Source organism: Brienomyrus brachyistius, chromosome 5 (genome assembly GCF_023856365.1).
Source record: "Brienomyrus brachyistius isolate T26 chromosome 5, BBRACH_0.4, whole genome shotgun sequence".
In the NCBI taxonomy this organism is placed as follows: Eukaryota; Metazoa; Chordata; class Actinopteri; order Osteoglossiformes; family Mormyridae; genus Brienomyrus; species Brienomyrus brachyistius.
Window position 1 is genome coordinate 10,745,224 of NC_064537.1, and position 24,216 is coordinate 10,769,439.

Below are 24,216 nucleotides of genomic sequence, written 5' to 3' on the forward strand. Positions count from 1 at the left end.
TGGAAAGTTCAGCTACGTTTTTTTCCTATAGCCTCATTAAGCAAATGCGGCCCTATGATTTCATCTTTAATTCTGGTTTTCATTCCACATAAAAAGAATGCCTAATTTACGGCAAAAAATGATTACATGGGAACGAGCACTCTATTTTATAGATATTGGCAAATTGAAAGCAAGGCTAGTGAACAGAGCTTAGGACTGGCCCTGTATGAAGGAGAGAGCACATGGGAGGGGTCCTGATGTAGCTCTTTTCAGACCCTACACTTTGTATCAGGGGGAATTACTGGTCTATAACACACTTCAAAGCTCAATCTGCAGTGCTATTTTAATTCAAATCAGTCCAGTGTGCCAGGTTAATTTCACTGCAGTTTCAGCAGTTTGGAGACATACAAGACGACCTCTTTGACACACATCACTCCTCAAGACCAAAGTGCCAGATATGAACAGTGTCTTAGGCTTCATGCTTCAAAACTTAAAACTAAGGCTAAAGTCTGAGATCTTACCCAATTTATTGGCTAAACCAGATTAACCAAAGAATATCTAGCAAGCATAGCATAGTTTCTAGATAAAATAGAGACTAAAACATACACTTAGAGAAAGAACAGCCCGTTATGTCAACCCAAGCACTTATGACTAAAATATTAACATTGGCCTGCAACCCAGAAAAGTATTAAAAGGAAGCTGCTGGAATGTCCATCAGGGCCAATTCCATAAGAAAAAAGTGACAATCTTTCACACTCTGCAGGAGCTCCTTCTCCACACCAACCTCATCTGCTCTGATCAGCCCCACATGTGGTTCTGATTCTAAACCTCCGTTCCTTCTAAACAGCACTGGAGGAGCCCAACACAAATTCCATTATTATTTTGCCTGTCAGTCACGCTGCTCAGCCACAGCCTTCGAGTACGTTCGCGAGGCTGGAGACGAACGCAGTTTTTGTTCCATCCGAGTTACAGCGGTGAAGGATATATCACCCTGTCAAAATTTTTGTGCAAATTCCAACATAACTTTAGACTCAGAAGTTCTGCATATAAGTGCTACCATTTTCTTGTCCCTTTTTGTAATCCTTCGTTTTTTTTTTTTTTTTTTTAAAAACATTGTGTGATGAATAGCTAGAAAACTGCCACATAAATAATGCTACTATTACTACCAGAACAAGGACAAAAAAACATCCGACTTGCAGGTAGTGTATTTGGACTACAAAATTAGGACAGATTATTTTAGTTCAAAAAGACGCACATTAATAAATGCAGTATTAATATTAGCAAAAAATGTAGGGCCAAAGTTTTAAACCATAAGAACCAATAAAGTAAATGTTCAGCTATGAAAATACTAGCAGCTGTGTGTATCTGATAAGTCACCTTTATGACCAATATCTTTGTCTGTCACACCTTGGCAAACAGCTGACCAAGTCCCCTTTCTGAGCAGCACAAAAACATATTTGACCTTGTGCCCAAGAATATTTATCAATGCTGTTAAAAAAAATTGGAATCTAAAGAGCTGCTTAGAGTAATGTGAAGCAACAGCAGGATGAATTACACGTGAATTACATCATGAATTACATCATGAATTACAGGAAATGGCCAGATGCAAATTCAAATGCTTCAAGATGTAATTTTTCTACTGTAGCATCGGCAGAAGACATTGATCAAAATTCTCAATTGAGGTGAGCCAATCTGGAATGCGGTTAAAGACATTCGTTGAAAGGTACCGTCGAGGCCCATTGACAATAGATAATATCAATGCTGCACCATGCAAGCCCAGCAGCGGGGGGGGGGGGGGGGGGCGTCTGAGAGCGTGACATGGCTCAAGCGCAGACCCACAGCATTACACTCATTCACCTGGAGGGTGAATTAGATATATTGTCATAGAATGAGGCTCTTGGAATATTCTGAATCTCTAAATCAGAGAAACAGACGGGGGGGGGGGGGGGGGGGGGGGGGGCAAAACCAGGAAATAACAGAGGGACTAACAGAGGGACTGTGTGGCAAAGAGAAGTGCCCGTAGTCAACGTTTACTTATGCACAAGGCAAAAACAAAATCATACGTACACATTTTAACTTTTTTTTTGTTACTCAGGACAGATTCAGGCACACTAAACAAAACCAGATTCTGTTAACCTGTAATCACAGAAAACCTTGATCTCAATTACAAGAGTAAAAAGATTTGATTAAATCAACATTTCCCTTCTACAAGCAAGGCCAGCCCTCAGATGAGCAGAAGTTTGCCAAAACCAGCAGGCCTTCATTTATAATTGCAATTTATGTAGCTGGTGTAACAATTACATATGGTGTAACGATCACTTGACTTGACATAGTTCTACGCTCTCGTACGAATGTCGACATTGGAAATTAAAAAATATTAGTTTGACATTTAACCTCAATAGCCAAGTGGAGAGTGGTGCAGCGCTTACTAACCATGTCAATTAAAGCTAATCAAACCAAGGCCATACAGCAGCCTGGGCCCAGCAATCTTCTCATGGCCCTACTGAACTACTGAATGTTTCAATTACTCAGTTTAGAAACATCATCGATCACCTCCATCCCCCAAATCTGTGTCTCTCTCACCAAGCACACCCTTGTCGATTGTAATTATGATCCACCAATTATTCATGGAAAGTAATGAATAATTTATGGTTTGTTACATGCAATTATCACTGACGCGCTTCGCTGAGTTTAATGCAGAAACGCCACAGTTATTAATAACTTCAGGGAATATTAATGAATACCTGTCAGTTTCGGCAGTCTATTTTATTGAAGAGGTCCACTTGGACACACCGTGAGGATTGAGCGGTAAAGCTAAAGCTTCCAGCTGTCTCCAACGAGAGGGGCGGCACGCAGAAGCGCTTGGAACCATCCTGGTGTCCCCAGCCGAACTCGACGACATCCTTACGTCACCTGCCACTGAAGGGGGCTCTTCTGTGACAGAAACTCACCGTCCTTCCACAGCTCTGCCACAAACTTGTCCGTCGACTGGTGCAGGAGCGTGGCCACGTTGTCATTGAGGGGGTCCATGTTCTTCATCAGCCACTCATCTGCTTTGTAGTCCACCTGGGCATAGCATGCCAAAGGGTTACCTCATATCTCCGCCAGCTTTCGCAGCCCCTCAGTCTGCAGTGACTGTCCTACTGCATTCCTCATCACACTTTGGATTTGATTTCGGACCTTAAAAAAACATACGCGAGTCCCTGACATAAATGACCAGGGCTACAGTGCGTACAGAATCCTCACAAACGTGCGTCAATAAGGGGGAAAAAAGCTAAACTGATTTACGCAACAGTACAAGTTGTGCACATCCCAAAAATGGGAAACAGATGTGGATAATGTGCCTTTCTGCACACAGGGATAGTGTCAAAGCTCTGGCCAATCTCTCTTTCCCAACAACATTTATTTAATCAATAAAAACAAAGTCAAACGCTAGACAGACATAATGTAAGAAATTTGAACAGATAAAGAGCATTTTTCCAGGGTACACAAAAAAACGCGCTGTACTGGAACTGGTTCAGTGCTCCTCTGGGATGTGAGGGATGTCACAAGGAACCGGAGCTCAAACTCCCCTAAGAAACACCATGTAAGCTATTCATTAGGTTTCCATCAATATCTACTTGTATGGTTGGAAAACAACCTTAAAGTTAATCTTTTCTGAATCTATTACTGCTTTCATCCAAAACCTAATCAACCGGGCAACTTAGAATGCATTTAGTTCACAAGGGCTTATCGTCCCACAGCACAATTGGAATTGTGTGTGAAGCCTCTACACTTAACTGCAATTGGTTGGTAAAATACAGTGTCTCTCAGGGTAAAGGACTGAATGAATACAGTACCCTTCCAGCATAGTGTATAATGCAGAAATCTGCCTTGTCCTTCAGCTGCCGGGGCTTCTGGAACTTTGGATGGGTGCCCTGTTCCTGGACCAACTTATCCACAAACGTCTTGTCAGTGGCCTTGGGAAACCAACACTCCTCATCCAGCAGGGCCAGAACGCCAGGTGGGTTTGCCTGTGTTGAGAGAACAATGGAAATTTTAGTTAAAATCCACACGACTCCTATTCAGTCCGGCAAGGCCTCAATACACCCAGTCTACAAATCAGCACAGTTCAAAAGAGCTGTCACTCAAAACTGTAGCCCTCTAGTGGAACTTATGAATGCTGTTCCTAGACAATGCAAAGTTCCTAATAAAAACATATGACGGTATGAGTTACTAGTCAGTTTCAAATCTTCCAGGAGGAATGATACGGACCGGCCGCTCGATGAGGTCGATGCAGGGCTGCAGGTCCAGGCCGAAGTCGATGAAGCTCCACTCGATGCCCTCCCGCTGGTACTCCTCCTGCTCCAGGATGAACATGGTGTGGTTGAACAGCTGCTGCAGCTTCTCGTTGGTGTAGTTGATGCACAGCTGCTCGAAGGAGTTCAGCTGCAGGGAAGAACAACATGAGTCAGCTGTAGGCTATACATGGAAATGTGGACGTCACCTTGTTTTCCCCGATCTAATAATCATACTGGTTTAACTCAATTTAAAACTCACTCCTCTTCATTTTATTAGCTCTCACTGATCCGTCAGCATCCAGAGAAATAAAGCAAGATAACAAAGTTAGGTCAGATGGTTGGGTATCTAAATACAATTACATATAATTCTAAAAAAGGGCTTTGACTCAAATGACTTCAGTGGTCATTCTATGATCAAGGTGTATTCTTCCCAGATGACAAACGAGGGTCCTTAAATCTGCTTAATTTCAACCCAGGGCTGATTTTTAAGTGTTTTATTTAAATGTAGGAGTACAAGAAAAATGCCAGGCGCTTCTTTATATACCAAGTATTTAATGTACATTCTCTTCCTACAGTAAAGGGTTCCAAAAAGACCGAGAACAGACTGCCAGCGCACTTTTCCCGTGGCCAGCCGATATGCAGAAGACGTCATGGTACCTGGAAGATCTCAAAGCCGGCGATGTCCAGGATGCCAATGAAGGAGGCGCCCTGGCGCTTGGTCCTGTCCAGAGCCTTGTTGATACGGTGGACCAGCCAGCGGAACAGCCTCTCGTAAGTAGCCTTGGCAAGGGCCTCCACAGCGAAGTCCGCCTGGAGACAGATGGGGCAGAGCAGCAGTCTGTATCATCAGCCCTGCATCACCACTTAGGGCTCATTTCTAACGGGGTTAAACCATCATTCATTAAAGGCTCGTTTGATCAGATCTGGGCTTTTGACAGTGAAAGAATCTCAAAGTAAATTTATTTATTAAAGAATAATAATCTTGAATGGACCTTCTGAAATAAAAACAGGAAGCTTTCCCCACTATTTAATCCAACATTACTCTCAATTAAAGCTGATATATGCTCCATAACATTCCTTCGCTGTTTATTTTCCATAAAGCCATAAAAAAACAGCCAAGGAGTATTTACAGCCCAAAGTCAACTAGCTAGCGATATCTGGTGTCAAAGGTACACAGTAAAAAGATGTTTTTAGACAAAAAAAAACATCTGCCATATTATGCCTTGGTGAGATGTATCAACATGTTAACCAATATTAATTAACCACAAGTCTATGATCAACACACAGCACTTTCTGCTGACCCATTACCCAAAATAATTTAATTATATTAAACATGAAATATAATGGGTCAAGGTGACCTATATTCTACATTTAACCTAAAAGTTGCGGCGAGCCCCGCATTCCAGATAAGTCACCATTCCAGCTCCGGCACCATCGCGATCTTCTCCTGGGCTTGACAGCACACCCTGCTCATAGAGCTAAGCGGTAAAACCACCAGCTGCCCCTGCCTAGATGAGTTGTTGAGCGCAAATCTTCTCTAATTGCTAGGTAACCACTGCGATTTCCTCATCGCTGTTTCAGTCTAACCCCAAGGTAAATGGAAATGAGTGCTTTTCTCATGACCCAGCGATGTAGAAAATATCAGCAGCCTTAAAATACCCCAGCATACACACACAGAAAATACTGGGACAATGAACCAGATGTGTGCCTGCACAGGCAGGACATGCAGAATCTCCCATGGGGCACGGCTGAGTTGCGGAGCAGCGGCCACAGTACCTGCTCCTTGGTCTGCGCTTTCTGGACGTAGTCTCGGCCGACCTTGATGCGCGGGGACAGGATGGCGCGGGTGAACTCCATCACATTCATCCCCAGCAGGTGGCACAGCTTCTGTGCAGCTGTGCGCGTAAAGGGAGGATGAGGGCAGCAATGGCATCAGTGTGAGGTCACAGAACCCAGGCCCACCCCCACCTGCCTAGGAGAGCCATCACCATCGGGTATTACCAATGAAAGCATTACATATTTCCATCTGAGACCACCCTGCAGAAAAGTATGAATTACTATTCCAGACCATTTACAGATTTTATATGAGAATGCCAACAAACTTTGAAAGGGTATAAAAGATTATCCAAAAATGAGTAAGAATTCTCCATTCTGTAACCCCGCAGGTATGAAAAGCTTTTTTGAAAGAGGGGAGGGGGGTCGTTATATTATAGGGCAAGTCAGACTGATTTACGACATTTTCTGCTATCGCAAATACTTTAAAGATTGAGAGGGTGTTCATTTCTTCATGGGGGAAGTTCTGGAAAGTGAAGCCGTTGTGATGTGATCCATAGCAAAAGGAACTGGCTCTGTTTGAGGATTAAACCTCGCTAGAGCACCACTCTCTCTTAGTTTAAATGAGACCTTTTCCACACCAAAGCAGGTGCTGGCCGATCACCACCCCGAGAGTCCGATGCCCAGGGCCTTGTAAAAGGACAGATTTGGGTGGAATTCCTCCCTCTAACAGCAGTGGGTTCCATTCCTACTTCAGTCCTGACCAACAGCTGATTCTATCTACGCAATCGATTTGCTACCTGTGTTTTCAGGCATGGAGGCCTGATCGGTGTTCCTCTCTTTCTTGAAGACGATGTTGCCAAACTGCAGCACTGATGACACCACCCTCAGCATGGCTGCGACATGAAAGGATGTTCATAAAATTATGCAGCACGCAGACAAAAACAGCACGGCGGCCAACTCCTTGTAGGGAAGAATTGAGAAAATGTCCTTGGAACATTTTCAAAAAAAAAAAAAAAAAACCAGAAGTCCTGAAACCATCAATTTTCATGTCATTCTGGGGTGGAATTCATTGAATACCTTCCTGCGAGCCAGAGTCAATGGAAAGTGCCCTCAGAGGTGTGTACTTACCCAAGATCTCGTCGTGAGAGAAGCTCATGATGTGCATGGCCTCCATGGTTTCCTGGAAATTGTCCTTGTCCTGCTGCCCAGGGATGGGGATGTTACCATTAGACAGAAAGCGGTAGTTGTTGAATCCTTCAAGGAGCAGATCAGCTGAACAGAGGGAAAGAAAAATCAATTAACTATCACTGATATATAAAAACTATGCAACACCTCAAATGTTGTGGAAAGCATTTTGTATGTGCTGAGAGTCAAAGCTACCATCTAGTATTTTCAAAAAGCTAGGTCAGTTTGAAATACTGGAACGTTAGATGAATAAATCCATCGCACTGACACACCAAGGACATAAAATTATTTTAAATCAGACAGTCAATAATTGTAAAGGTACGGGTATTAACAGGATACAAGGTTCCCTTGGGCCTATTACACGGACAGATGGACAGGGTTCATACTTACACTTCAAGTGCTCCCCAGCACCAGCCAGGAGCTGGTAGAAGATGTGGAAGGTGCGCTCATCTTTGGCCTGCCGGATGGCTCGGGACTTCTCCAGCAGGTCTGGACTTGGGTCAAGGACCGCACCTCTCTCTTACAGTCAGGTACAGAAACCCCTGTTTGGTTTGACTCCCAACAAACAGGAATCTGGTAAAAACATGTTTGGGATACAGATTCCAGTCCCAACTATATACTTCTCAATTTAAGGGCAATTCCAGCATTATGGATGTGGATTTGGACTAACGAACCACTGCATGGAACCGCCCTTAAATCATTTTGCATTATATTTAAATACAAAATGACTCCTTAAATGTTGGACGCACCAGCAGGACGCTGCTTCACATTGACATTAAACATCCAGATTCAGAAAATCTACTTTAACCCCTTTAACACTTCCTATTCCTAGTTGTGATCAATTAAACCAGCCACAGGTTTCTGCAGAACAGAATGGTCCGGAACTATATGGCAGCTGGTGCTGGTATTAAAAAAAAAAAAAAACTTGTGTGAAAACAAGAGTGTCAGCCCATGGTCTAACATTTCAGTTAAACTGCTAAGAGCACAAGACTTAGAAAGCAAGAGATGCATCAAGCACATGGAATCCATGTGTGGAAAACCCCAACTTGAGGCAAGCGGCTATTCAACCAGAGGACACGGTGGTGAGCCGCATGCCCAGCACCACGGAAGGCAGGATACAGGTCTCGATGTTGGCCCCCACAATGTAACCAGTGACGTCAAAGTTGATCCTGATGAACTTGCCCTGAATGAGGTCCACGGAAGAGGGGAGCACAGATCAGATGAGCAGGACCTGTGTGAATCCTGTTTGTAGACTTATCCCCTACTTAACCGAGGAGGGAATTTGCAGGGGGGGGGGGAGGCGACTAGCAGACACACAAAACAGCAAGGCTGTTCCTAAAATACAGGCCAAATTCCAGAGCTGGAGCACATTACAGCTACGCAAAGGATCAGTACATTCTGAAGGGAGCACACCACCTTACACCCACGTAGGGGATGGATTCACCATGCTCAAATAATCAGAACTATTTCAGGCATGCAAGTTGCCCATGAGCATAAGGCATTATATTAAATACTGACAGCCACTGTGAAGGTGGGTAGTCCACAGTTCCTTTAAGGGATCCCCCACCATTACAAACAGCTGGGTAATTAAAAACAGGCAGTTCAGGGTAAGTGCCTAGATCCACATTCAGGTCCTACCCAACTGCAGCCTTCCTACACCAAGCTCTGGTCCTAAAGCCACCACACCACTTCAAAGCTTCATGGAGGCAGCTTGCATTTTAAAATCCCACGGCCTTTAATACAACAGGCTAGGTCTTCAGGGTCCAGCAGCCAGCTGAACTGGCCGAGTCCACATATGGCCACTGGATTTATAAAGCAAGCGACGCCAAGGTGAGATCTGCTTCACTGGCATCAGTGAGATGGGTCTCACAGGTACGATATGGCCAGAGTCAGATTCGCGACAGACGCAGGTACATATTTCATAATGCTCTGAGCGATCGGGGGAGTGTGACACCACTGCACATCCGTGTCATCTAGGCTTCCGTTAACCCACAGGTGGCTGGCAGTGCACTGTCCGTCGAGCAGAGAGCAGCCGGTGTAGGTACAGCCCGGCATCTCTGCTCCAACATGCGATGTGCAGGCGGCGTTTCAGAACATCTGAGAGTCTTGGGTTAACTCACAAATCGGGACGAGTTGTCATTCTTCACCGTTTTGGCATTGCCAAAGGACTCAAGGATGGGGTTGGCTTGCAAAAGCTGTCGTTCCAGCTCGCCCTGAAATGTAAGGAGATGTTGCAGGAAAAAAAGACGTGAAAAAACAAGACACCAGACAGAGGCCCGGCCACAGAAATTCAAGAAGAAAGGCTGACCTAAAAAAAAAGGAAAAAAAAAAAAAAAAACCCACCACCTCTACAGAACCTAGAACCACCACCTCTACAGAACCCAGAACCACCACCGCTCCCGCATAAAGTTGTCCACAGAAGCAAATGGGTCACAGGACGAACAAAGCTGAACTTTCTCCTTTTTGGGGAAGGGAGCTTAAGATTCGGGACACTGCCACAGCTTGACCAGAGAGAACAGGAAGAAGACTAGTGTTAGGACAGAGAGGATGAGCTCATCCAGGACGCATGCCAAGGAAACTGGCAGAGACTCTCGGCGTGTTAGTCAGCCACGGCTCCTCCAAACTGCTCTCTCTCTCCTTTGGTGGTCAAGGGAGGTAACAGTTTCAATCCTTAAGCACAACAGGCTGATTTCTATTAGGAGGTGTTCCCTCAGCAAACAATGCACATCTACCTCTGATAAGTTCTCCTTCAAAGCAAAGCGGGATTAGGTTAATGGTTAAGCGACAGATCGCGTGTGGGGGGGTGGGGGTGGGTGACTTCAGTGTGGAATCTGCTTTTTCCAAATAATTCAACAATTACCCTCAGAGAATCCTGAGGCAGGAGGCGTGGAAAAATTGGCCTTTGCACCAAACTCTGCTTTTCTGCCTGGTCAGCGATTAAGAACAGTTACAGGCAACATATGTCCCACACCCCACCCCAATCTGGAAACCCCCCCCCACTCCCCCCAGGGCATAGAGATCAGCTTTGTCATCCAGAGGCAAGGTTGGTAGCCTACACCAAGGCATCCACCGAGACTGCAGCTCACACTCCATGCTGTCTGCTGGGATTCGAACCCTTGGACCACCCCGATAGAAGCTCAGGGAGGTACACAGCAGATCACCAAGGCGGGGGGTGGGGGGAGCATATGGTTCAGCTCACCAACCCGTGTTGGAACTGAACGTTTCCTGCCAGCCTCCTGTCCAGATGTGCTTAGAATGTGGGGAAACGGCTCAGTTGTGTTTAGTAGATCCCAGCTCCGAGGCCGGATGGCCCAGCGTTTGCTGTGTGCTCACATCGCTCTGCTCTGTGGAGCTACCTTGGGTCCGGGTCATTTTCAAAACCATATTTTCAGAAAAATTTCACTTTAGACAAATTTGCACTTTGGCTGAAGAATCGGGGATGCAGAGCAAGCTGTGAGCACCAGTTAGACAACAAATTAAGCATAAATAAAAAAATTAAATTAAAATAGATAAATAAATGTGTGTGTTTTATATACATGTATAAATATAAACTAGTCCAAGTTTTGTCACTTAACTGGTCATTTGATTACAGCATCACTATCAAAAAATAAACATTAACCTACTAACCTAAAAATTTTTGTAAATCCCAACGACAATTAAGATTTTCTAGGAGAAGCACGAGCTGCAGAAAAGTTAAACTGCAGCGTCTCTCACCGACTCGCCCGACAGCCTCCACACTACAGGGGGGTTCGCCTTCCAGGCCTGGCATCTGAACGCTGCTGCGGACCCACCAATTCATGCTAGACGGGCCGAGTCAGGGAGGCAGTCCTCTGTGGATCTTATCGGGAGTAATCAGGCCTCGTCACCCATCCGCTGGGAGGGCGGGTTCAGCGCTCTCACACCTGCTGAAGAGCGGCTGGCTGGGGCTGAACAAACAGCGACCCGTGCGAATGTTTGGACAGGTGGAGCCCCGTGGCCCAAGTCCAGCACTCGGTGTTTTATCTCCTTTTATGGAAATCTCTCTATTCATACAGGACTTAACGGTTTTTTGGCTCTGCGTACGCATTCCGGCAATGGAGTTAGACACCGTCTTTTAAAAGAGAATTCGGCGGCGCACGCAGGGAGACTGGAATGCATGCGTCGCAGATCTGCAGCCAGGGCCATTGTGAAAATACCCAGCATAGCTGTAAGAGATACCAGACAGAGGGGGCAGACCTTAATCAAGCAGGTCTCCAGGATTCAACAGATCCCATAATCATGTAGCAAGCTCCAGAACAAAGCCAGGGTGTGTGTGCGTGTGTGAGAGAGAGAGAGAGACTATGAAACGCAGCAGGAGTGCAATTCGGAATCGCATGGGGTACGCTGCAATGCTGACAACCCAGTCTCCTTCCCCTCTTCAGGAGACTAATTACGACAAGACAAATATAGGAGGAGTTGCTCAACACAGCACATCCCAGGCTTTGCCCTTACAATCATGGCCTCCCAGCTGTGACACCCCATCATATGTCTGAGCATGATAATTATTACCTAGCTACTTCACACAGAAATCTGCACCCTTTTCTCATTCATAAAACACTCAAGTGTGCAGCTTTCATCCTGGGGGGTTAGGGTTTAACGATTTCCAAATGTAGCATCCCAAGCCTGCTTTCCTGAATGCCATGGCAACAGCTGCCCGCTGCCATAGAAACTTGCAGATCTTATTGTCCCTTTGGCTATTCCTATCCTGTACATTACTACCTTGCAGCCCTCTGGCAACCACTTGCCAGCATATCTGGAAACCTAGAAATTCTGCACACATTGTGATGGAAGAGATAGAGTGGACCTTGCACACTCGCACAACAGTACGTTACTTCTGAGAGACGGCTTTTTATTTTCCAGAACCGAACTGATTCAATTAGCTGAGGGAATAAAATTACTGAAGTGACTAGAAAAATAAATTTGTCGCCAAAAAATGAAAATTTAAAGGAGAAATCTGTGCAGTGTTAAACACATGCTTAATATTGGATTTATTATTTTTTTTATTTGGAAAAAGCAGACTTCTAATCAGTTGTGCGGACAATTAAACCGTGCAAGGAATGAGATCATCTGGGCGGTGAACAGAGATGGCATCCCCAACAGCACCTCGCAGGCTGGCCAAGGTGGGAGGTGCACAGGGACGGAGGGACTACATGCTACTCACATAGAATAGGAGTCCACTCTGTAGCCAATGAGCAGTGTCAAAATGTTTCCATGGAAACAGACAAGTGTTAACAGTCATGAAAACTTCAAACATATACACAGTCAAACAAATATATACTGCATGCAAAAATAAGCTTTCGACATTCTAGAAAATGAGGATGACTGACAAAGTAGGATCCATAAAGGCTGATGCATTTAGTTTGCTTTGAAAGTCATTATAAAAACTAAAAATCAGCCTATCGAGTCAAACTAGGGCAGGTCACTAATTCCGGTTGCGTGTTTGAAGACCCTCCATAAGCTGTGGGTGGTTCTTTCAGTATGGAATGGATCTCACGTTGACAGAGGCGATTAGCCACATGTAGACCACATTCACTGATTTGGACCATAGCTGCCCAACAGATTCACACATTCACTTAAGATGCTGAATTTCATTAAAAGAGTGGAGGGCTCCTCCTCCTTGTGCCTGTGCCAAGCAGACCGGGGACAGCTAATTACCTTCTTCCTGCTACAGCGTCTCTCCCAGTGAACTGAATCACTTTCTCACATCTTAGAATTTGATCAGGGCGGCACTTTTCCTCGACACGGATCAGAGGCAGCTCTGCCTCTAAGAGCATCAAGGCCTCTATTTATCCATGAGGGTTGAACAATGTGCTAGAGGTGCCTGACCCTGGCAGAATGCAAGCCTATGCTTAACGATTGAGTCATTAAAAATTCACTATTGAAGAGAAAATACTTCTCTCCATTTCCCAACCTAACTAACCTAAGTCATGTAAATGAGCAAAACACTCATTGGTAGAGTGACACTGAGCTGAATACATCGTCTTTGAACCCATATACAACACTCCTTACACATGCTGTAACACAAACGTGGCACAAAGGGGAAAAGGACACTATAGGCTAATTTATAACAAACCAGTGTGACCTGATTGCAGTGTTCAACCAAAAACGGACAAAATGCCAGGAATGAGGATATGATTTAATGAACGTGTGACTAAAGCTGCCAAGACAAAAATAAACAAACATACAGAACAGTGGACAAGGAAACATACAAACTTGGGGAAAACAGAAATCCTACCATCAGGTATCTTAAAGCTGAACCATAACTGATACATCAGATGTGAGTCAACTACGGATATTTGTTTGCTTCGTGTTCCCTGCCAAGGTCCCAATTGCATAACACAGAAGGGATTCCTCAAACATACAACATAGATATTTTGTTAACCGACGAAAATAGATGTGACAGCAGATTTGGACGATGCAAACAAATATCCTTGCATGACCCCCCTAAATGTGGCTAACAATAGGAAGTTAGAGGTGCATGCACATGAGCAAGATGGAGAGAGAGAGGGAGAAGGAGAGAGAGAGAAGGAAGACTTGCCTGGAGCTTCACTTGCTTGGGCGATTCAGGCTGTTTGTTGTAAAAACAGACAAAAGCAGATGTTAGATGCTGGGGCCATTAGCACATGGGGCACAAGCCACAGCACCCAGTCAGGGCCGCTCGATTTGTCTCATGCGATCACCGTGGCAACACACTTCAGGGAATTAAAGTCAAAATGGCGTTTGAGCGTTTGACATGTGAAGCACCGCGCCTGCGAACACCGTGTCGAGCAGCACGAGAGGGTTTAACAACTGTCCATCAGCATGTTATCGCTGATCAGCTGATGTTTTGAAAACCCCCCTTTGCACTGTGCATTTCATCTCCGTCGTCATGCACGCCAACACACAGGAATTCCTAAATAACGCCGAGCTGGACATCTTACAGCCCTTGGGCTGAAGCACATTCTGTACTTATGTGATTTTGCACAGAGAGAAGCGTCAGTAAGGCAGAATGAACAGCACACTGCTGAAAAATAAAATGACTAATGTCTAACATATTCAGCCTTACGACAGCAAAATGATTCGCAACTTTAAAATGGTTTCTCTCTATCCAAGGGAATCAGTTAAGTGCCCATTTCCCAGGATGGAGCCAATAGGAACTCAATTTCCACATAATGCTGTAATCCATTAGCAATTAATAAAAAGCATGGATAATATGTGATGGACATTTAAAAAAAACACCCCACCCAAGGCTGAGGTTCTGCACTGGCACTCAGCGGGTTAAAGGGAACTCAACTCTGTGCATCTACCATGTCAGACGCGTTAGGCGGAGCTGAAGCAGACCAGCGGCAGTCAAGGCTGGCTTGGCCAGGCGGGGGGTCACCACTCACAGGAATGTTGTGGTCCTTGCGTCCCTTGTGCGAGGAGGCGACGTGAGCCAGGTACTGGATGACCTTCTTGGTGTTCTCGGTCTTCCCTGCACCCGACTCACCTCTGCATAGGAGGGAAGACGAAGGATTTGGGGGGGGGGGGGCAGGCATTGAGGGGGATACTCATGTAGCCAGGAGCTGACATATAGGAGCTCAAAGAACAATGAAAAATACATTAGGGCCAAAACACTGGAGAATACGCAACGAAAAGGCTAAACACCACAACAAAAAAAGGCATGAAAAACCGCAAGCCGCAAGACGGAGGGATTAAAAAGAGCAGTTTATCCAGGCCTCCCAGCATCCGCTGTGCTTGTTTTCACTGCAGAGCCTTTCATTCTAAGGCTGTGGTGCGGGGCAGCGGCCCAGGGCGCGGGATCGGCACTCAGGCCGCAGTAATGACAGCCCCGTGCCACGGCAGCTGCGGCTCTCACTCAGGGCCAGGCCGGCTCAGAGCGCGCCGCACATCACGGACCTCCACAGGGATATTTTGAGGAAATTCTAATCGAACGTGGAAAACATTCCGGCGGCTTTACGCTGAGTGGCAATTAGCAAGCCGTGCCGAGGGCTGCCGTGACGGCCTTACCCAAAACCCAGCCCGGACCCATTCGCGCCCTCGTGCCACTGGCAGACTCCACGAGAGAGAAAGGGCCAGCTGCCATAGGCCTTTCACAACCCTCACCATGAACGGAGAGACACAGAAGCGGGGATGGGGATCTGCCACACTGGTGCCTACCGGCACTGGGCTACACAGACGTCACAAGCCCACGAGGACAGCAGACATGCCTTGAAAGGCAAGTGGGGAGTGTGACAGCTATTAAAAAGGGGGTTTCCTATTGCCAGATAGAGTCAGTCTCATGCTTTATCCAGCACAGGGTACCGACAAGTAGAGCGACATGCGAGGCTGCATGCTTTCGTTAGCTGGTTTCCAACCGAAGCTGATTTACTGTGTGCTGAGCAACACATCAAAAATTAAGCTGCGATTTCTGTAGTCAGAGATCAGAACCTCGATGGGAGGATTTTTCGATCATCTGTAACACTAACACACACCTAACAGGACTGCTTCTTCCTGCCAAAGAACTAGGGGCCACGTCAGGATTCTGCTGCATTTACAGACGCATGACGTGCCGTCTCAGAAATGCAGAAGTGAGGTGTGACATTCACAGGTCCTCTACAGCTTATTCACCCCGGCCATCCGAGCCAGATGTGCCAGACTGACATTTACGTTACGTAGGAGGGAAACTGCGCAGCATGACAGCAGCAGAGACATTTCTCACCCTAGCACCATTCACAAAGCAGCTTTCCCGCAATCCAAAAGGTTGACTAAACGCCCCCATGCCAAGTCAAACCCATGGACGTAATCAGCTGCTGAGCTGAAAATAGGACTGAACTTCTGTGCAAGTAGCGTCTTTTCCGCACATTTCTAGAGCACGAAAATCTAAGCTCACAGCTAACGGCAAATCAGAAGTACGTTATATAATTCAGTGCAACACATTTGCCTGATTTGAAGATAGCAACGCAAAGCCAAGCATAGCTGCATGAATCATGCTAACCTAGAGCAGACATGGTTTCTAAAAAGCACCCAATCAGAATTCACTATTGGTCAGGTACACCAATGGGCACTATCAGTTTGTTCTGGCAGTAGACATGCACACATTGAAGGATACCACATAATATGAAATGACAAGGAATTATTAAAATAAAAGTCCAAATCGGTACAAATCATAGTCAGTAAATCAGTATGCTTTACTTTAAGCAAGGTCCATCTCTGGGCCGCTTCCAACATGAGGTCAGTAAACTAGGTAAGGTTACGGAGCTATGGCGTTACACAGCCATCGTGCTAAAACAATATCCTGGTAGTAAATCTGGGCATCAAACTAATTAAAATACAGCGGCTTGGGGTGTGGGGTCACGGACTTGTTTAATTTCCCGTTTAACCATGCTGCATCTGAAGATTGTCTCTTTTTGAATTTCACTGCAGTATGTGCAGAACCCAACTGCAGCTTACTGCAACATACGGTCCACTGGAGATAAGGCCGTCTGACATTAAACACGCTTGAAGGAAAAATGCAACAATATCTGAAAGGGTTTTGATAAACGAAAGCATGGTCATATGGAAATATCGCTGGGAATGCTGGGGTAACAGAGTATTATAAGCACAGTCACACTGTTCGAAACGTCTTCCAGGCCAAGCAATATCCAAGGAATTCTGGAAAGATCTCTCATGCGCTGTAATGTCAAAGACCTGGACAATGGCATCCGCATTCCATCAGAACAGTCCCTGACTTAGAAATCCCCTTTTATTAAAAATTACAACACTTGGCTTTTCCCGCTAACTGACAAGGCACAAATATGCCAGCAAATCCATAAGCAGAAATAATCAGGGTTTACTTACGTGCAAAGAATAGATTGGTCCTCTCGATCTGAAATGGGAAGAAACGCACAAAATGCCATCAATTAGTTCTCCAGTGTTTCCACAAATCCTTGTGGCTCTTATTAATCTTTATGAAGTCAATGAAATTTCTTGGAGAGAGGAAGACGGAGAGGAAAGAAAGAAGAGAAAAAATGTAGTTAATGCATTTTATTGCCAACCATGACAGCCAGAAAGAAGAGCTGTACTAATCTGTGCTTGGTAAAGGCTTTAACAATTCAGTAAAGTGCATCAAGCCAACTCTGATAACGCTGTGGGCCATTTAGAACAATGATCTATGGTGGGTGTTAAGTAAGCAGCATATCCAAGGGAAGCCTGCCTTCCTTAGGAAGAAAGATGGAAAAAAATTATTCTTTCAATGATTAAACAGATGGAAGCGTAAGGTGACACACTGGTCTATTTAGAGATGGTGTTTGTGGGAAACTTTAAAAGGACACAAAAAAAATCCAAGGAAACCAGAACAGGACCGACCCTGTGGCTCTCAGCTACATTCCTTCTGAGCAAGTGGGAACCATGGAGAGAAGTGGACAGAGTCCAAGTTGTGCTTCTCTGAAATGACCCCCACAGCACCCCACCAAAAGTTTTATTCCTTCCAAAGCCCTCTATAGACTAACTTCTTCAGATAAACAATCCACATAATCAATTATGTTTTATAGACTACAGACCAGTCCACTTTACAGTACCAGAAAACCACTACAGACAAAGTGCAGCTACCAAAGGTATCTTCTGCCAAAGGCAGGGAGACAAGAAAGCTTAACCTAACTATAGAGTTTGAGGCTTATCAGCTTATTTCTGAAAGCACCTCAAATTCCTTCAGTGAATAAACAGGTATCCTTTAACTAAGCAGGCTGCTTTGGGGCCCACAAGCGTTAGCATAGCAAACTGGTAAGCAAGCAACTAACTAGCCTTTATTCGGGAACCCTGGGAGAATTAATATCTCCCATCTGCTAACTGGAACAGGCTGGAGAATTTCACAACATTCGAATTCATCTTACTGCAGTGGTTTGTGTCATTTCGACCGGCTTCAGCACAACCCACGTGATTCCAGACGCTGCTTATACTTTTATCGTTAGTGATAAAAGTTTACTTTTGAAATGCTACCATTAAACTCAGCACATATTCAGGCTAATGGTGAATTTGACAGACTGGAGATAATCATTGGTTGTAATGCTCCCCCACACCAAAACCAAGGGGACCAGCATCTCCTCTGCTTAAGCACTACTGAACTCTGGAGCTCACTGTGTCAAAGCCAAGAAACCGGAAACCCAACCTGTCAGGACAGTACTGGTGGCCGACTTTCATTCCTATGCCTTGTGTTATTCACTTGCCTTTTGATCCAGACCAGCGTTTAAAAATTCGGAGGTAATATGCAACCTTTTATTTTCAAATGAGAGACTTTAGGCAACGTTTCGACCTCATATGAAACCAATGATACCTATTCTGCTGTTAATTACAACAGACACACATCTCATCTTACAAGCATTTGGGTGAAGCGGAAGAGCACGACCAACCAAAACGTCCGCAGATAGTGGCAGATATGATTGTCTGTCGGTGAAATGGAATCCAGCTGACAAGCGAGGGGCATTTGAAGCTTCTGGCAGAGAACTTAAGAGGGCCACATTAGCATGGTCTGCAGCACAAGGTTTCAGAGACTTCTCAGTCTATCTCAGCACTTAAGCACTTGAAATGCCATAAGTGATTAAGTTAGTCTCTCCCAGGTTCTCACACATGCATATACACACACACACTTCTATGAGCTTGTGCGGCCCACCCCTTCGTTACTGATCCTGAACCCAATCATTTTGACCGATACAATCCAGCGTTTCCCCTACCATCATATTAGGGGGGTGCCCCCCCCCGACGGAACCTCCCATTAATTTTTATTTTATTTCATTTTATTTTTTATATAGCGCCAGATCACAGCAGAAGTCATTTAAGGTTCCCTTTCCAATAGAACAGGTTTACAGGTTGTCCTTTTATTAAACAAACTAAATAACCTTGTTATCTTATTTATACAACAGTTTGTCATTTTTGTCTCTGCATGGTCGCGCGTTTACAATTCTCCTCTGCTCTCCGTATCGCGCATGGCGGAGCTCCGCCCTGATGCACGATCACAGACACGTGCGCGCACACACAGGTGAGTACACTCCCACCAGCGGACAGAGAGCGCATGTCGGAAAAAATGTTGCATCAACCACCTGAAAAGCTGACAAAAATATCTGTGTTTTTTTGACTGCTGTCATTAAAGGAAACACATGAACACCATGAATCCTGTGGGTGTCCGTCTGCCCCCCCCCGCAAAAGCTGTAAACCTGGGGGAAACACTGTAATCATTTCACCTGTGCCTGATCAGGACAGCTGTAGCAAGGCAGACATTTGGCAAAATGACTTGTTGCAAAGATGGCGTCCTATGATGGTGCCAGATGTTAAGTCACTGTCCTCTTTTGTACAACTACACATTCTGCTGCTGTTTGCTAGTATGACTTTGTGCACGAGGTTGCGTGACTTTGTGCTGCATTACATGGGTGCAATTTAATTACACAATTCCTCTCATTAATTGGGGTATCCACATACTTTCGCCATGCTGTGTACTTTAGTCATCCATATGGTGGAATTGGGTAGCAGACACACACATGTATGTGCAGGGGAGAGCAACTTAGATTAGACAGTCTTCTGTCTTTCACAGGACAAACAGCACGGCACAAAGGCAGAAGAATCAGCTCTCACTCCACAGCCACTTTTCTAAGTAACAGCTTGGCCTGTCGGAGCCAAGAAAACTTTTGGTTACTCTTATGGAAGGGTCTCTTTGAGCACACTGGGTTAAAATGTCAAAATGGCCTGCAAAGATTCACCAAAAAGAGCAGCTGCGAGCATTCCCACTAGCAGAAATCCCACAAGGAAAGAAAAAACTGACTGTTCTCATCACTATGGCTACAGGTCGCCAGAAGAATACCATATGTTCATCACAAAGCCTGTACCACCAGCAAGAAAAGAATGACAGGTTATTTAAATATAGAAGCCTTTCTCCAGACAATTCACATTACTGGTCTTGGGAACATTCGGCTAAAGTGGCAGCAAGATAATGCAGACCTTTACACTAATTTAAGTCTCATCCAAGAGAATTAGTTCAATTTAGTATTTCAACATAAGCATTCAAAAAAAAAAACAAAAAAAACTTTGTGACACTGTTGATCTCTGTGCTTTAACCCCATGCAGGCCAGACTAGCATATCACAGCCCATACTTGCCTTGCCCTCCTAGTGGTACTATGCCGCAGACCATAGAAAGACCGCTCAATTTCTGTGGGGGGAGGGACGGCTCCGAAGGTCATATGAGAACCTCTAATATTGGGGCAGCTGACTTCCATTTGTTCCACTGCCCACCCCCTTCCCTATGCAGGAGTCAGGCATCACTAAGACCAAATGCCCCATGAGATCAAAGGACGAGACGACTGCTGCGATTTATCAGAGAGGATCAAGACGTGACCTCAGCCCTGTCTGTGACTAAGGGGGCCATCCCGCGACATCATGGAGACAATGCTGTTGGCTGTCCTGCTATCCCAACTGAGAAGTCAAACTAATAATGTGAACCACTTTACTTGCTTCCAAAACGCAGGGTTTAACAAAGCGCACGCTCAAGTATCGCATCGCAGAAAATCTGCAGTCTCACGCGTATTTCGAATCGCCACCATTACCCTACTCCTTGCAAACATAATGTGCAACAAGCCATTCTCCTTAGGGCATGGCAGACGACAACTACAAGCACAATTCACCACGTCCTTCAAGCATTCTTCTGTAAATATTTTCTCCCCCATTACGATAAATGGGCCATTCATGTGGCTCGGCTCCAGCTATCGAAGACCACGTGGAGAAGCCCTAGACCAAGCCTGGGGGGGGGGGTTGCTGGCTCCTTCAATGGCTCCCTGAACTCAAACACGGTTTTTTTGTGTGTGTGTAAGAGACAAAGAAATCTTTGGCTTTCCTCCAGAAGACCTCATTTGTGATTCCACCAGCACAGCTAGCTCAGTGTCAATGAAGCAGGCGAGGCTGGCATGGCTGCCCATTCATCCAGAAAGCGCTGTCGTCACAAAAGCCGTCGACTCCTGACATGGGTTCTGTCACGGGGACACGACTAGCCTGGAGGGAGGGGGGGGGACAAAGCCCTTTGTCTCATTTTGTGGTGAATGGAAGTTAAGGAACAGAATTATGCTGACGAAGCTCCTGTGAGCCAGGGCGGGAACAGGGCAGCGAGGAACATTTGTGTGAATCGTCAGGCCTGGCAGAGAACCCGGGCTCAGTCACGGGCCTCATGCAGCCGGACAAGAAAACGGTCCGACTTGCCAGAGCACCAGCAGGCCCACTTCACTTCCTCTGTGCAGAATAAGAACCCGGGCATCCATACCCCGGCTGCGTAGCTGGCGAGGGGAAGGCAGAGGGAAAGATACATGCTCATCTCACTGCTCAATGCCCATCAGCTCCACCTGGAGCTACCAGTGGATGGTGGCACATCAGACCAGAGTGGACCCACTGCCTTTACCATTCAAGGGTTAGAAGACATGACACCAAATCACTGCTCCTATCATGAGAGTCTAGGAAAGTCACATTAGCAAACCGAACCATATGTGCCTCGGACCAACAAAGACATCTGCAGATAACAGCGGTTTGTGTATAGAGTGAATAATAATTATATTTGTTCTCCACATCCCCTTTTCTTCAGATGACCTCACCATGTTCACAAACACGGGGTCTGTGTTGACGGATTTATAGTTTTTCGTCAGACTAAACGACACTCTCATATGCAGGGAGCCAAGTACCAGCCAGATAATCTGTAGAGGTTTTAATGTTTTACACAAGACAGACCTCAGATACACGCATATGGATCCTCTGAAATCTCTTTGCAGATGTTTAGCATGACATTTAGCTGGAGTATTTCTACTTTCCCAGCAGAGCCATTTATCTGCCAAGCATGAAAAGCAGCAGACACGATGCAGGGAATGTGACAATGCGAGGACTGCTTGGCCACTCAGGCACACGACCGACAGGCCTGTCTGGGAAAGAACATCTACAAAAACAAACACCAACCCCTTTTCGGAACCTTAAAAGTAATGAAAATGGACTGACAGGACAGTGCAGGGGGGGTGCGGGAGACATCAGGCCTATTTTGGGATCGAAACAACAGCACTAAACAGGGTTTCTGTCTTTGAGGGGCTGCGGGAGACACACTTCGTGCCTAAAGAGTGAGATCATTGCGGGCCGCCAGGACGCTGGGCCCACGCCAGATTCTGGCACAGACCACGGACAGCTCACAGCGGCCTCAGGGGCAGGTCGTGAAGGCCAGACGCTTCCTTTTACCTTTAAGGAGAAAGATCTGCTAAAGCCCTCTGAAGAAGGATGAACACGGTCTCTTGGCGTGCTTTCACTTACCTCACTGACCAATAAAACAACCTAGAGACCTTCAAACAAAAGGGCCGTCTACATTAGATCAGCAATCCTGCTAATCAGATGCAGGCTTGTATTCGATCTTTTTAAAGCCAAAACCTCATAAAGTACTCAACAGTCTGATGGTCCTGACTAACCCCTAATCGTTTCTCATCTTCACCATGAGAGCACTTGACAGACATCGAACAACATTTCACGTTTAGATGTCGTTCAGGAAAAATTTCAGGGATATCTGCTACATTGCAATGTCCTAATCCAATGAAAATTCAACCCACTCAACTGATGGAGACTCAGATTGAACTAAGCAAGGGTATACCATGATTTATTCCCGAGCATGGCTGTTATGGGGAGCTACATGCACAAAAACATTTCCCCACTCCTCACTTTACCATCATTTCCTTAGACACCAGAACCCCTAGGCAGACGGTGAAAGAAAGGAGACAGTAAGCAGAGTGTGTGGATTCCACGCCTCACCATGTGAGAGAAGCACACTACCAGAGCTGCTCTTGCTGTACGCCAGGTATTTCCTGGCCAGAAGCCTTAAACACCTAATCCAAACCAATATCACTGCTTTCCCAGAGTGTGCATAAGACAGATTAACCATCCTACTCCCCAATCCCAGGGCAGGATGGGAAGCAAAGAAAAGAAAAGAAGTTTGCTCTTAGAATTTGCTGCATTTCACAAGTTAAACCATATTAGCCATTTTAAAAACTTGGTTTGACAGTAATAAACACCAAAACAATTAATTTTCCCAATCCTTCAAAGGCCGTCGTATCAGCTAGTAATGCACCAATGTGGAAATTCTTACTAATATCAATAACCAATATTATTTCTCTCTATTACTCCAAAAACCAATAACTAACTAACATCTAAGCTTCACCTATCAGCAGTGAAACTGCTGTCGGTGACGTTACTTCTTAAGATCATGAACATATGTGTAGCAACCACATCATAAAATGCAGGCAGTGAGAGCCTATATTAGCATTGACTCGAGACCATAGTGAGGTTTTAAGTGGTGAATGAGCCAACAAAAGTCAGGAGTTCTACAGAAAATGACCGATTATGATTGCATTGGACAATATCCATTATTTTAGCAATTATGACCAACTCTGGTGCTGCAAACTTTGAATCCTGACTAAAGTCTAAACATCAACCAGCTACACCTATCAAGACTGATGGATCACACCAGTGTCTTGATTTTTAAGCATTGGTCAATACCGATGTTAACCAATAAATCATGCGTCTCCAGTTTCAACACAAAAAAAAAAAGAAAATACTGTATGCAGAACAGTAAATAAATCTAACATGCAACATAGACAGACTAATGGGTTAAAGAGTGGTGCTGGATTTTGCTACATGTAAGAGTCTTGAGCTGTGATTGCGTAATGGTTTGGAATTCTGGAGTAGAACAGCAATCACCACGATTCCAAAACTGCCACACGTCTTTCTATCGTGTCCTGTTAGCTGTTCTAGCGCTCACATTAATCTTGCTTCAAGGGGGGTGCGGGTATAATGATGCTGAATGGCAACTCCTCCGGCAAGCAAGAAATAATCAATTCGAGCTAAAGCTTTAAAAACAGACCAATCTTTTTGTTGCTCAACATAGCAGAAATCCAATTGCACAAAACAGCCTTTAGTCATGCCAAATCCCATGGGCCTCCTTTGCTGGGGGGGGGGGGGGGGGGGGGGTCACTCAGCAGGAACACT

At 45.3% G+C, this 24,216-nt stretch overlaps 1 protein-coding gene across 2 annotated transcripts in view; it reads right to left on the reverse strand.

Annotated features, from left to right (window-relative positions):
• The window catches only part of myh10 (myosin, heavy chain 10, non-muscle), a 58,826-nt gene that overhangs the window by 12,709 nt on the left and 21,901 nt on the right, over positions 1–24,216 (reverse strand). Inside the window, exons 4-17 of one of the 2 annotated variants that reach the window (XM_049013211.1) lie at positions 17,037–17,064; positions 14,606–14,708; positions 13,777–13,806; positions 12,400–12,417; positions 9,341–9,433; positions 8,340–8,403; positions 7,611–7,709; positions 7,164–7,307; positions 6,833–6,928; positions 6,036–6,154; positions 4,917–5,069; positions 4,234–4,407; positions 3,819–3,992; positions 2,931–3,045 (exon numbers count right to left, since the gene is read on the reverse strand). In XM_049013211.1, coding sequence (XP_048869168.1) covers positions 2,931–3,045; positions 3,819–3,992; positions 4,234–4,407; positions 4,917–5,069; positions 6,036–6,154; positions 6,833–6,928; positions 7,164–7,307; positions 7,611–7,709; positions 8,340–8,403; positions 9,341–9,433; positions 12,400–12,417; positions 13,777–13,806; positions 14,606–14,708; positions 17,037–17,064 — 1,410 coding nt within the window. The remainder of the gene's footprint in view (positions 1–2,930; positions 3,046–3,818; positions 3,993–4,233; positions 4,408–4,916; positions 5,070–6,035; positions 6,155–6,832; positions 6,929–7,163; positions 7,308–7,610; positions 7,710–8,339; positions 8,404–9,340; positions 9,434–12,399; positions 12,418–13,776; positions 13,807–14,605; positions 14,709–17,036; positions 17,065–24,216) is intronic. The other variant, XM_049013212.1, reaches the window with a different exon arrangement.